This window comes from Phyllostomus discolor, chromosome 3 (genome assembly GCF_004126475.2).
Source record: "Phyllostomus discolor isolate MPI-MPIP mPhyDis1 chromosome 3, mPhyDis1.pri.v3, whole genome shotgun sequence".
Classification (NCBI taxonomy): Eukaryota; Metazoa; Chordata; class Mammalia; order Chiroptera; family Phyllostomidae; genus Phyllostomus; species Phyllostomus discolor.
Genome location: NC_040905.2, coordinates 100,239,347 through 100,251,031, shown reverse-complemented (window position 1 = coordinate 100,251,031; position 11,685 = coordinate 100,239,347). Strand labels below are relative to the sequence as shown.

The window sequence follows — 11,685 nt, the reverse complement described above, 5'->3', positions numbered from 1 at the left end:
GCCCACTTTCCTCACAGAAAAATGGTGAAGCATGGCTCACTCCCAGGCTCTCTGTGGACACCAGGTGAGCTCCGAGGAGGTGGAGCACCAGAGAGCACTGAGCACACAGGGAGCATGTTCTCTGTATGAGCATCATGATTTCCGTGAAGGTTGGCTGGGAGGGCATTGTGGTTTCCACAGATTCTACTTCAGTCCCTGGTAACTCCTCCATGATTCCTACCTTATGCACTGTCCTCGCAAAGGGTCATGTCAAGTTTGTTGTTCTGTGAAATGGAAGGTTGGCTACAACAAAGATATGAAACGCTTCTTCTCTTTACTTCCCACTGTACCTACCCTAGTATTTTCCAAAGACTAATGTGCACATCTCTACAAGATTCCACGTGGCTGGTGGGGTTGGACTCACCCACTATTGAAGCAGTGGTGGACCTGCAGTCATCCCTCCTGTGAAGTCGTCCCCCCTGTGAAATCGTCCCAGAGCGATTTCAGGGTTCACAGGGCTGAGAGGTGGGGGGAGCTCAGATTCTGCCTCCTCCTGGGAACTGTTCATCCAAACCAAGACTCAAAAGCAGAAACTGCCAAGCAAGTGAGAACGGATGCAGAGAAACCCAAGGGCCAGGTGTGAACCTGATGATGGTGACTGAGGGCCCAGCACACACAGGGGTGGAGCAAGTAAGTTCCCTTCCAACACGACTCACTCGGTGTTCCTACAACCCTGAGAGGGGGATGTGTTACCCTGTTCCATCACAAACACCCTGCAAAGCAGAGAGATCACAGGACTAATCTGCACCAAGGAACAGAGGGGTCCAGGCTCTGTCCGACACCCACCACATTTGCATCCAGCACCTGCCACTACAGGCAGGGGCACATGGAGTGGGCAGATGGGGAGGAAGTCTCCCAGGAAAGGTGTTAGCTTCTGGACAGGCCCTACAACATACACCGAGTCTGGCATGACCTCTGAGCCCATTACTCTGTGTGGACAGAGAGGGGGCAGCAGCTGGGCAATGCATGGCCCAAGATGAGAAGTTTCTTCACAAAGTGCCCAGGAGGCCTGGGAGATGTGCAGGCTGCTCACTGGCTGCACGAGAGGTGGGAAGGCAGCACAGGAGGGCCCAAGGGATGAACTGTGATTCCATGGGAGGTGAGTGAGGGCTCTGCCATGCTGACATGAGTCCATTCTTGCCTACGCTCTTTGTGGGGGGCCAGACCACCCACTGTGGAACTTGACAGCTTCAGCCCCATCGCACCCCTGCTGCCAGACAACCACCCTGGGCCACGGCTTTCCATGCTGGGTGGAATTGGAACCGTGTTCGGGGAGGCTCAGTCTTCCTGACACAACCTGGGCCCAGGGAAGGAATCAGAACTTTAAACCTAAAGAAGAGGCACTGAGCAAGAGGGAAGGGGGTGAGAGCAAGGGCGTGTCCATGTAGGAGCAGAGCTGGGGCAAGGCAGTTCTGGAGACAGGGGCCTCCTTGGCTCTGCTCTTGCCCCTCACTGCTTGTTCATATTACTCTTACATCTGCGGTTTGGGTCCCTGCTTTGACTGTGGGGTGTGTACTAGTGCCCACTGCAGGACTACTGAGGATCCCTCTGTCAGCTTGGATCTCCAGCTCCCACCAACTCTGGGGCCGTACATCATCTCCTACTGCCCCTGCTGGTTGCGCTCTGCGAGTGAAACTGGGTCACTGTGTGTTAGTAGGAACAGTTTTCCACGCAAATGTAATTCTTTGTCAACTTCTCTTCACCCAAGAGTACGCCCATGGTTGGGAGGGAAGAAACAATAGTTGTGGGATGTCCTCGAAGACCCATGGGCACTGAGCCCAGTCCACGAGCCACAGCAGATGGGTCCTCCTCCCTCAGTTGGACAAGATATTCCCACACCAGAATCCTGCAAGGGACTCGGTATCCTCCCCATCCACTGTTATTTCCTTATGTACACACCTCCCACAGGCAACCCATTACTCTCTTGTCACCCCCTCATTCCAGTCTCCCCACCTACTCCACCCTACACACTCAATCATCCCACTGAGACTGGAGCACGCTTCTCCTGCAAACAGACACACAGGCAGACAGGCTGTCCCCTGAAGCCAAGTCTTTTCCTGTCCAGTCAGACCACTCACACAGGATACTCTGGGAGAGTTGAGGATTGTGTGGCCTCCTGGCCTGACTGCTTCTGAGAAGCAGAGTGAAGCTCCCTAAAGACCAGGCTCAGTCCAGTCCATCCCAGAAAACTGGTTTATGGCCCAGCGGGCTTCAAGCCTCCAAAGCAGCTGCCTATCCCTACAAGGTTCAGGGTACAGAAAATGACGAGAGTCCCCAGGAAGCCCGACACCTAGGCTAGCCTTGGGAGTAGGGGTGATGGGAAGGCTCCCTGGGGATCAGGGATCTGTGTGCTCCCAGGAGCAGTTGGAAGGCATCCCCAGCAAACTGGAAGCAGGGACTGAAGTGTCACCTGAGAATCCGTAACACCCATGACCTCCTCATCCCCTTTTCCTCTTGGTACCCCTCACTGAGAAGCAGCGCAGACCCAAGTATGCAGAAAGCAGCCCCCAGAGCATTTCCAAACAAAACCATCTTTATTCCTAATTGATCCATAATGCCCCAAAGGTGCTGCTCTCCCCACCCACCCCCACCCCAGCTTTGCCCAAGCCCACCCCCACCCTAATGTTCCAGCCCTCCCTCCTTGCCTTCCACCCTCCCTCCCATGTCAGTAGAACACCCCCATCCCAGCTTGGCCCAGGCCCACCCCCACCCTAATGTACCAGCCCTCCCTCCTTGCCTCCCACCCTCCCTCTCATGTCAGTAGAACAGCCAGGGTCAGCCCTTGGGTGACAAATGAGCCCTTGGCTCGTCTGGGGAATAGCCAGGTCATATCCGGTCTGGGCAGCCCCATCTTGTCTAAGGCTGGCAGTAGGAGGGACATGCTGCTGCTCCATAGTAGCTGCAGTGCCGCTTCCTCCAACTCCCTGTGACAGACTGGTCACCCTTTCTCTTTTGGGCCTGGGCCTGGGCCTGGGCAGCTGGCCGGCGCCCCCGACCTCCAGGGCAGGCAAGGCCTGAGGCAGAGACAGGACTCAGAGAGAGAGTACAGGGCAGCAGGTTCTTAGGAGAGGCCATGAGGAAGGCCAGGCTGGGGAGGTCCTCTTCATTCTCACTCGACCTGCCCACTGGCCTGAGACTTTCCCTAACAAGAGAGGTCTCTCTGGGAGTGGAGGCAGCCCTAGGCCCCCGCCTACAGTAAGCACGCTTGTACACCTGGGGAGCAAGGGAAAGGCATGGAGCCCTCGGTGGCGGGTACTCCTGATGTCTGGGTGAGACAGCAAAGGCTTCGGGCTTGGTCAGGTGGGCATCTCCGCGACCTTGCCTTTGACGGCCCTTGAAGTCAGTCTCTGATGGGAAGCCTCTGTCACTGATGACCAGCTGGGGGCCGAGGGCACACCTCTGGGCATCCTGGCTGGCCGCAGACTCTGAACGACCTGAGTCCAGTTGGGGTGCGCCGTGACTCGGGGGTGCCTGCACACCCTCCTCCGCCTTTGAGGACAGGATTCGCTCCTCTTCCAGCTGGGAGGAAGAGGAGGACAGTGATTGTCTCCACACACATGTGTGAGAGACGGAGGTGTGTGGGTGATGGGGACAATGGCATTGGGGGGAGGAGGGCAGGGGGTGACACCGTGACTCAAATCCAAAACAGACACATGGCTCTCTTGCTATCCTCCTGTGCCATTTTCCCAGCTTTGTGCCCTTCCCTCCCCTTCTGGGCTCCCCAACCTCTCCTTCCTATCACCCTCTTCTTTGTATAGTCCTCTCTTTCTAGCCATCGTGCACTGCCCGCAGCCCAGAGGTGGCCCCTCAATGTGCCATGCCTATAGGCAGGGGTGGGGTGGACAGAGTCACATGCACCCCTGTTCTGGGTTGCTCCAAGCCCTGGTTTACCAGGGGCTCCCTCCCATGGCTCACCCGGGGTCCCCTAACCCCTTATCTACCTGGTGTCCTTTCCTTCCTGACTCACCCAGGGCCCCTCCATCCCTTCTCTTGCCTGGGTTTTCTCCATCCTCTATGTCACCTGGGGTCCCTCCCTCCCATGGCTCACCTACAGTTCCCTCCCATCTTCCTAAGTTCCCTCCCTACCCTGGCTCACCTGGACAGGAGGGAGTCCTAACTGCTGTGCCATCTTTTCAGCTTCGGGCAGGAAGTCCAGCATTGCTTCTATGGAAACCACTTGTTTCAGAAGTTGGTCTGGAATGGCCTCCACCTGGGACAAAAGGACGAGGCTGTGAGTAACCTGTGAGTGAGCAGAACCTGGAGGAAAAGTGGAAAAGCAAAGACCCACCCCACCCTCTTGTACAAGGTGGGTGTTTTATATCCTCTTGGTCCTCAGCTACACACACTCACATAAGAACACATACACATACAAACACAAGAGGGCAAGCCCACACATGCACACAGATAGCACACCACACACACACACACACACACACATACATCCCAGTTCTGGGTGCTGCAGTGCCACTCCCTGGAATCCTGTAGACCCCGGAGCTCTGAGCCAGCCCACCTTGGTGACATAGTCGTCCTGGTAACACAGGTATTCAATGTAGTTCAGGAGACCCAGGTCCAGGTGAGTCTCATCCTGTCCCTGCTGCAACTCCTTTCTGTCCTCTTCCCGTTCTCCACCTTTGTCCCCTGTGGCTGAGTGGGCCAGCCCCTCCAGCTCATCCATGATGTCCATGTACTCTTGCACGGCCTCAGGGGGGATCTCATCAGATGTCTCGGTCTCCTGGGTCCCCTGAGGTCTGCAGGTGCCCTGGACCCTGGGTACGTCCTCCATGGGAATGCACACTGGGGCAGAGAGGGAAGAGGAGGAAGTGTGAGGGGCTCCAGCTCCCCCATCCTGAGAATCCGATGGTGAGGGCACACCATCTAAATGGGTGTGGCTGGGTCAGGACCACCTGAAGCCATGGGACTGTGTGAAGGGAGAGGACAGGTGGAAGTGTCCAAGAGAGTCATGTGTCAGGTTCTGTGGAGCCACTGATTCTCCAAGGGAGCCCTCATCCAGCCGGTATCTTAGCAGACTTCATGTTGGGTCCTTTTACAGGGATGTGGGAGAGGGGTTGCAAAAGTTGACCAGGTCTAGACCCCACGGTGACCAAGGGCAGCTGAGGCCCTGGCTCTTGTGGCTGTTCCACTTGAAAGATCAAAGTCCCCTCGAAGGGAAAGGACACACATGGGGACCCTGGCCTGTCCTGGGCCCCTGTTGCCATTGGCCATAGACTCCAGTGGAAACATTCTGCCGTACCTGGCTGTGGGCCCACCACAAGGGCTGGGGGTCCCCGAGGATCAGGTCTCGGTGGGACTGCTGGACACAGGCCTTGTGCCCCCTTCATCAACTGGGACTTCTGAATCTGCATCTCCTCCTCTGCCTCCAGCTCCATGAACCTGGAGGGAGAAGAAGGCACAGGCCATACTGAGGAGGAGGCCACTCTGAGCCCAGCAAAGGCAGCAGCTGATAGAGGGATGGAGAGCAAGTGCCTTGTGGCTCTCATGGCCCAGGCCACTGAGGAGGCAGGAGGTGGGCTGCTAGAAAACACGCCCTGCATGGCCGGCCCCTCTGGCTGGAGTCTTAGCCCACTGGGCTGGGCACATTCATCCCAGCCTGCTCTGAGCCTTCGTGTCGACCCAAGGATGGCTCAAGATCAGAGGACGGTGGAGCTGCCAGAGGTAGCCCAGAAGAACCCACGCTCCAAAGGTGAGGGAGAGGCTTGCAGAGGGGTCAAGGGCCTCTGGACTGTGGGGACCCTGTGTTGACCGACAACATCCTCTCTGGTGAGCACCCTCACAGCGGGACCCTGCCCTGCAGTCAGCCCGCATCACCGTCCCCACCCCCACACTGCTGTCAGACCCCCGACCCCCAGACACACACAGCTTTCAGGACCCAGAACCCTGACTCACATTTCTGCCATCTCGTAATAGGTCATCCGGTCATAGTTGCTTTTGCGATCCCACTCCTGCATGGCCTGCCCTATTCCCTCCTCCAATGTCATGGTGGGCTTCAGGCGGGACAGGGACCGGAGCACTGGGCTGTAATAATACCTCAGGGTCAGTCACAGTGTACAGCTCAGCCTGCACCCAGCTGTGTGGACCACACATTCCCACCTCCCCACCCAGCATGAGCTCCAGCAGGTGAGGGAGGAGGTATCTGTGGGTGCAAAAAGATGACTTTCCAGCTACTGTTGTTGCTGCTGCACACTCACACCAGCTCATGAACCTGAACCTGAGGCTGAGCCCCTACTTGCACCCTGTCACTGGGACACCTCCCTCAGACCTTCCCTCCAGTACCCCGGACAATAAGCCAGCCTGGAGGTCCATCCCACATTCTTCCGTTAGGTGAAAGCTCCAGGGGAGTCCCCTGTGCCCCTGCCCAGTACACTCACATGAGAAAGCAGGAAAGAGCTTCTGCATCAGGACTCTGGGGAAGGTGCCCACGGGCCAGCACCTTGAAGCGACGCCAACGTTGGAAGTCCTCGTACGTGCTCTTGGGGTTACCGAAGTCATCTGGCAAGGCCTTGGACTGGGAGGTGGTCAGGCCACCCTTGCCAGAAGCCCCAGGTAGCTGAGGCCAAGCGTTCACTGGGGGGATGATGGAGGCCAGCTGTGCAGTTGTTGGTGGAACTTGAGGAGGAAGGCTGGGACACCAGCCTCCTTTGCCGGCCAGGGCACTCCCCAAAGCCAAGGTAGACAAAATCGTCTCCACTGCCGAGGCTTCCAAGAATGGAGGTGCAGGACACACAGCACCGCCACAGAGGGCCCCTGGAGCACTCTCGTTGAGGGGTGCCTGCGTCAGGACGATGGTCTCAGGACGATGGGGTGGCTGTGGTTGCCCCACTTCTGACCTGACCCGGTCCACGATGTTGCAAGCCCCAGTCCCAATGAGGCCACGACCAGCATCTCTGGCTGCCAGAGATGCACTGGGCACACCCGGCAGCGCCGAGGGGAAGCCAGGAGGGAATGATGGGGTCGTCAGGGGCAGTGGGAGCTGCTCTCCAGGAGGCCGCTGTTCAGGGCCAATAGTCAGCTGGGGAAAGGGCAATGTGGTGAAAGGAGTCATGGAGGCACCAGGGTTCATGCTTGCATCTGCTCCCAGCACTGCAGGTGCTGTTGAGACAAAGGGAAGGGGGGAATGGAGTGCGAGAGTCAGCAAACAGGACTGAGCCTCTTTGGTTCCTTTTGAGTCACTGAGGGAATCAAAGCTGTGATTATCAACAGAAGAGCACCATTTGCATGGGGGGGGGGGGACAGTGGAGTCTGGCAATGTCCTCAAGGCATTGTCATGCTCTGACCTCCAGTCGAGAATTTTTCCACTGGAGTGCTTGCTCCCCGTTCGCTAAGGCCCCCCGACCACTGTCTGCTGAGGAGAAACAGCCCCAGCCAGCGCTGACTCGGAGAGCCTCCCTGAGGATTCCCTGGCACCCGACCCTGCCAGCCTCACAGGCTGTCTCCCAAGACATGGCACTGGGCAGGAATCTGCTCTGTGGGAAATGACCCTAGGCAGACACACTAGTGGTAGTGACCTTCTCCCAGCTAAGTACTGGGCACCCAAAGTGCCTTTGTGAATAGGCAGTCTCCAAAATATTAGGACCCCATCTGCATCTCTGTTCTCCTTTTCCTCAAAATACATGGCTCTCCTTTCTTGCTCGTGCATAACAACACAAAAACACTGGAGTAGTATCCATCTCTCCACAAGAAGGAACCCTGATATAACCCCTTAACACACCAGCCCAGCATGCACATGTATGTCAGAAGCAACAACAGCAAACACCTAACACGGACCAGGTTCTGTCACTCCCGCCCCCATTCTCAGGGTGTTGGCCACCCTCAGGAGCTCTATTCCCAGGACAGTGACCTGGGACGTAGGCATTGTGTCCCTCAGATCCTGTCATTTCACCACCTGCAATGGCTGCAGAGAATTAGAAAAGGGCCAGGGGACGGAGAACACTGGGGCTGTCCACGGGTTTCCAGAATGTCCCATTGGTCATGGGACTGCAGACTGTCTGTGGTCCTACCCTTGCCAACTCCCAACAATAGAAAGTGGAGACTCGTGAGCCAGGAGTCAGTGCAGCAAAATTGTCTGGAACACATCCCTGTTCTGAGGACCTCATGCACACTCTACTGTGGGAAAAGAAGCTACACATCATGCGCCCCTGAATACTCAGGACAGGTGTCCTGGGACTCTTATTCAACATACAGAAGATTGTCCTGCTCCTGTGCTACTCCCCTTGCCCCCCTTAAAAAAGGAATCGCCTTCACAGACACTCCATGGGAGAACCAACCAGGCTCCACATCTGTTTTCTGTCCGTGAAGCAGTGATGTGGCATATGAGCAAACCCTTTGAAGAACTGAGTTGCCACAAAGGGGGAACAATTCAGGACAAGCCAAGCAAGAAAGCCCTATAGTGGTGCAAGTTACCCGGCTGCCCTGGCCCTGTGGAATATGAGACAACAAACAGCAGCTCCCTGGGCTGAGGAGAAGTGAGCTCTGGGCTGGACGGAATGGAGAAGTGTGGGCTGCAGCAGTTGGAGTGCCTTCCAACCTCACCCTCAGGGAGGACATTTCAGTGTAGACTTGGCCACAGCCAGCCCCGCTGGACAACTTTCTGGCTAACACCACGTCTTCTCACTGCCCCCATTAGTTTTAGTATACTGAGTCCAAGTCCCTTAGAAAGATACTGTGGGGCAAGCTCCAGGTGCTTGAAGAACAGGACATACGAATAGGCTTTCCCGTGACCCTCCCTGTGTCACCACCTAACTTAACCCACTACTCCATACACACATGTCAAATTGGCTTGTCTCCACCCTAGACAGAATGCGTGTGCCTGCTGCCATCCTTTCTCCACACCCGGGCACGTCCCCCGAGTCATCCTGATCCACACCTCAGGAGCCCTCCTGTCCATTGCCATCACAGGTTTCCTTTGGCTCCCAGCCTCCCCAGGTGACAGGTCTGTGGAGGTCCAGTGCTCTCTCCTTCCTCTCCTTCAGTCCCAACTATGTTTCCCCAGTGGGAGTGTCACATTTTAATCCCAAGTTTTGAGGGGCAGCCCTGTCTCTAAAACAATTCCCCCTTGGACCTACAGGCTTACCTCCTTCTGAAGTCATCCTCACAGGCTGAGACACTGACCACTGCTGCCGAGTAGCCTCCGCAATGAGAAAATTCCAGTACAGGAACTAGAGAGTGACCTGCTCCAACAGATGCTCAGCATCCAGTGGAGGGAAGAGTTTGAATTTAAACAGCAGAATGTAGGGCTCCAGACATTCCGCAGCGGGGGAGGGGCCGAGGCCTGGTAGGCTGGAGTGTGCTGGGGTGGGGGGAGGGCAGATATTCCATGGAGGGCTCTGGCAGGTAGGCAAGAACTAGAAGTTCCTGTCAAGTATTAGGTAGCAACAGAAATGGTGTGTGCCTCTTTAGGCTATTTATACATGTTTTTTTGTTGGTGGTGGTGGTGGTGGTGGTGGTTTTTTTTTTTTAGGTTCACGGCACAAAGGCTTTACTTGATGTTCCCTTATTTCAGTTCTTGATCCATCAGCCTGGCTTGGGGTCCCTCAACCTGCTTCTTCTCTGGCTCTTGACTTACGTCAACACAGGCTGCACTCTCTGAATAAAATTCAAATGTATAACCCGAAAAAATAATAGGTACTTATGTATGGGCACATGGAGCCCAGGGCTTGAACTCAGGAGTGACTCGGCAGATCCAGCAGGTGCACGTCATTCTTTAGGAAACAGTGCTGTGGCCGCAAGTACTGTCCACTGCCGCAAGCTCTAGAGCCTGCAGCCAGCCCAGCCTTAGGAACCATCCCTTTTGCTCCAGTCCATCAGGGGAAGACCCTGTAGCCTACATCTGCGTGTGAATCATAGTAGCACTCCTCACAAAAACTTGTTTGATTCTTAGTTTCATACTGTGCATAAATGTCAGCTTATCACTGTGAAAATTATCTGCACAGGCATTTGTGTGTTGTGCTGTGAAAGGAGGGGATTGTTAGGAAATCGGCCAAGGGAGATGAGGGGTGGTGACGTTGGAGGATTATGACCGTATCTCTTGGGAGACAAGCTTCACTCCTTGCAGTAGCAGCACAGTTCCCACTGATGGGAGGGTGAAGGGCTGTTGCACACTGAGAACATTCCCTGAAAAAGATTCTCTATGGCACTTAAGACATTTCTGGCTACCACCACCACCACTGCCCCCCACCCCGACAAGGAAAGATTGACTCAGAAAAAGTCGAGAAGGTGAGGTGAGAGCAATTCAAGCGAAATCATGGTAAATTTTATTTTGTAGAAAACTACCACGGGGGTCGAAAGAAGAAACGACTTGAAGATATTTCTCAGGACTTGAACTTTCATCATGGGGAAACCTTGAACATTAGAGGAATGGCAAGGTCCCATGCCTGTGTCTTGTGGAGTTTTCAGTCTGTGCACTTGGAGAAGCTTAGTGTTCTTAGATGCGAGTGATCTTCAGGGTTACCCCGTGGAGCGAGAAATGGTCTCATCCTGCACATGACCACAGAGAGGATGTGATGATGATTGCAGTTTCTTTGGAAAGCGGGACAAACTCAAGTCCCCGGGTTGGTTCTGCTACTATAGATATGTCTTGTATTGCCGACTGAAAGTCTGCAAAAGAATGTGAAAAGGGAGGGACAGGTGAGTGAAGTCGTTCCCAGACTGCCAAATCTTGATCAATGTTGTCACAACAGCCTTGCAAAGGGAGCATCGATGAACCATCATGTATTGAAAAACTTTCACGTACCAAGTAAATAAACTAAGAAAAATATTCTAGTTCAGTAAATGGGTCTGAAAAACTGTAGGAATGGAATGATGGGAAAGCACGTCTCAGAGTGTTTCCCAGGTCTGCAATTCTTGGCCAGAATTGTGAAATGGAACATCCAGACTTGGTAGGACTGAGGACCTACCGTTTTCAGAATCCACGGAAATGCAGTCCACCTGGCATGAAGGCACTTGCGCCAATCTGTGGATAAGTGCTCTAGGTAGACCTCTCCAAAACTCTTCCCCAAGGGTGGTGCTTAAACTTGCACATTAGCGATTTTAAAGCCCTAAGTGCACATTTTACACACGCTCCTCAGGGAGCTCCCTGAGGAGGAGGAGGAGGAAGAGCGGAAGGAGGAAGAGGAGGAGGGGAAGGAGGATTTCCAGGAGATGCTTCCCAGGGAGTGCCACGTTCCAGGGGACCTCGCGCCTGCACCTACGCGCACGCGCACTGGGGCACGCGGCAAGCGTCTGCCAACGTCCCGCAACGGCTCCCAGCGTTCGTTGCGGTGGTTGGGCCTGGAGGTGCGCATGCGCGAGCCTGGATGCTGGGGTGCCCAACGCCCATCCAGGTTGGGCGTCGGGACTGCCAGGCGGCCTCCGGAGTCGGTTATATAAACAGTGAGGTAGGGATGCTCGTACCGTTTGTGCCCTCAGGCGTCAGGGCTCTTCGCTGTTGTTCAAGCTGTGGGCTGTTTGTGACCCAGGTCTGTTTTCCTACCCCCAGCAGCTCACTTCCGCTGTTGTGGACGCCAGGGGATTGGCAACACTGGAACGCGCTGCAGAGTCGGTTTAGTGACTGGCTGGTGGGATAATAAGCGTGTGAGGTATGGAACTCCGCGGCTCCTGGTGTCCCCTGCATTCAGAATAGTACGAGAGCTC

General features: G+C 55.2%; 2 protein-coding genes across 2 annotated transcripts; both read right to left on the bottom strand.

Annotated features, from left to right (window-relative positions):
* Positions 1 to 4,158: 4,158 nt before the first annotated feature.
* On the bottom strand, positions 4,159 to 4,871 carry LOC118499329 (NUT family member 2F-like). The gene has a single exon (XM_036020037.1). The coding sequence runs from the start codon at positions 4,820 to 4,822 to the stop codon at positions 4,376 to 4,378; it is 447 nt and encodes a 148-aa protein (XP_035875930.1). The 5' UTR covers positions 4,823 to 4,871; the 3' UTR covers positions 4,159 to 4,375.
* Positions 4,872 to 5,042: 171 nt separating this feature from the next.
* LOC114512257 (NUT family member 2F-like) lies at positions 5,043 to 11,336 on the bottom strand. Its single transcript, XM_028531129.2, has 5 exons — positions 11,244 to 11,336; positions 9,128 to 9,212; positions 6,426 to 7,146; positions 5,944 to 6,072; positions 5,043 to 5,430 (listed from the first exon to the last, which is right to left on the bottom strand). The coding sequence occupies exons 1-5, from the start codon at positions 11,334 to 11,336 to the stop codon at positions 5,043 to 5,045; spliced, it is 1,416 nt and encodes a 471-aa protein (XP_028386930.2).
* Positions 11,337 to 11,685: the final 349 nt, after the last annotated feature.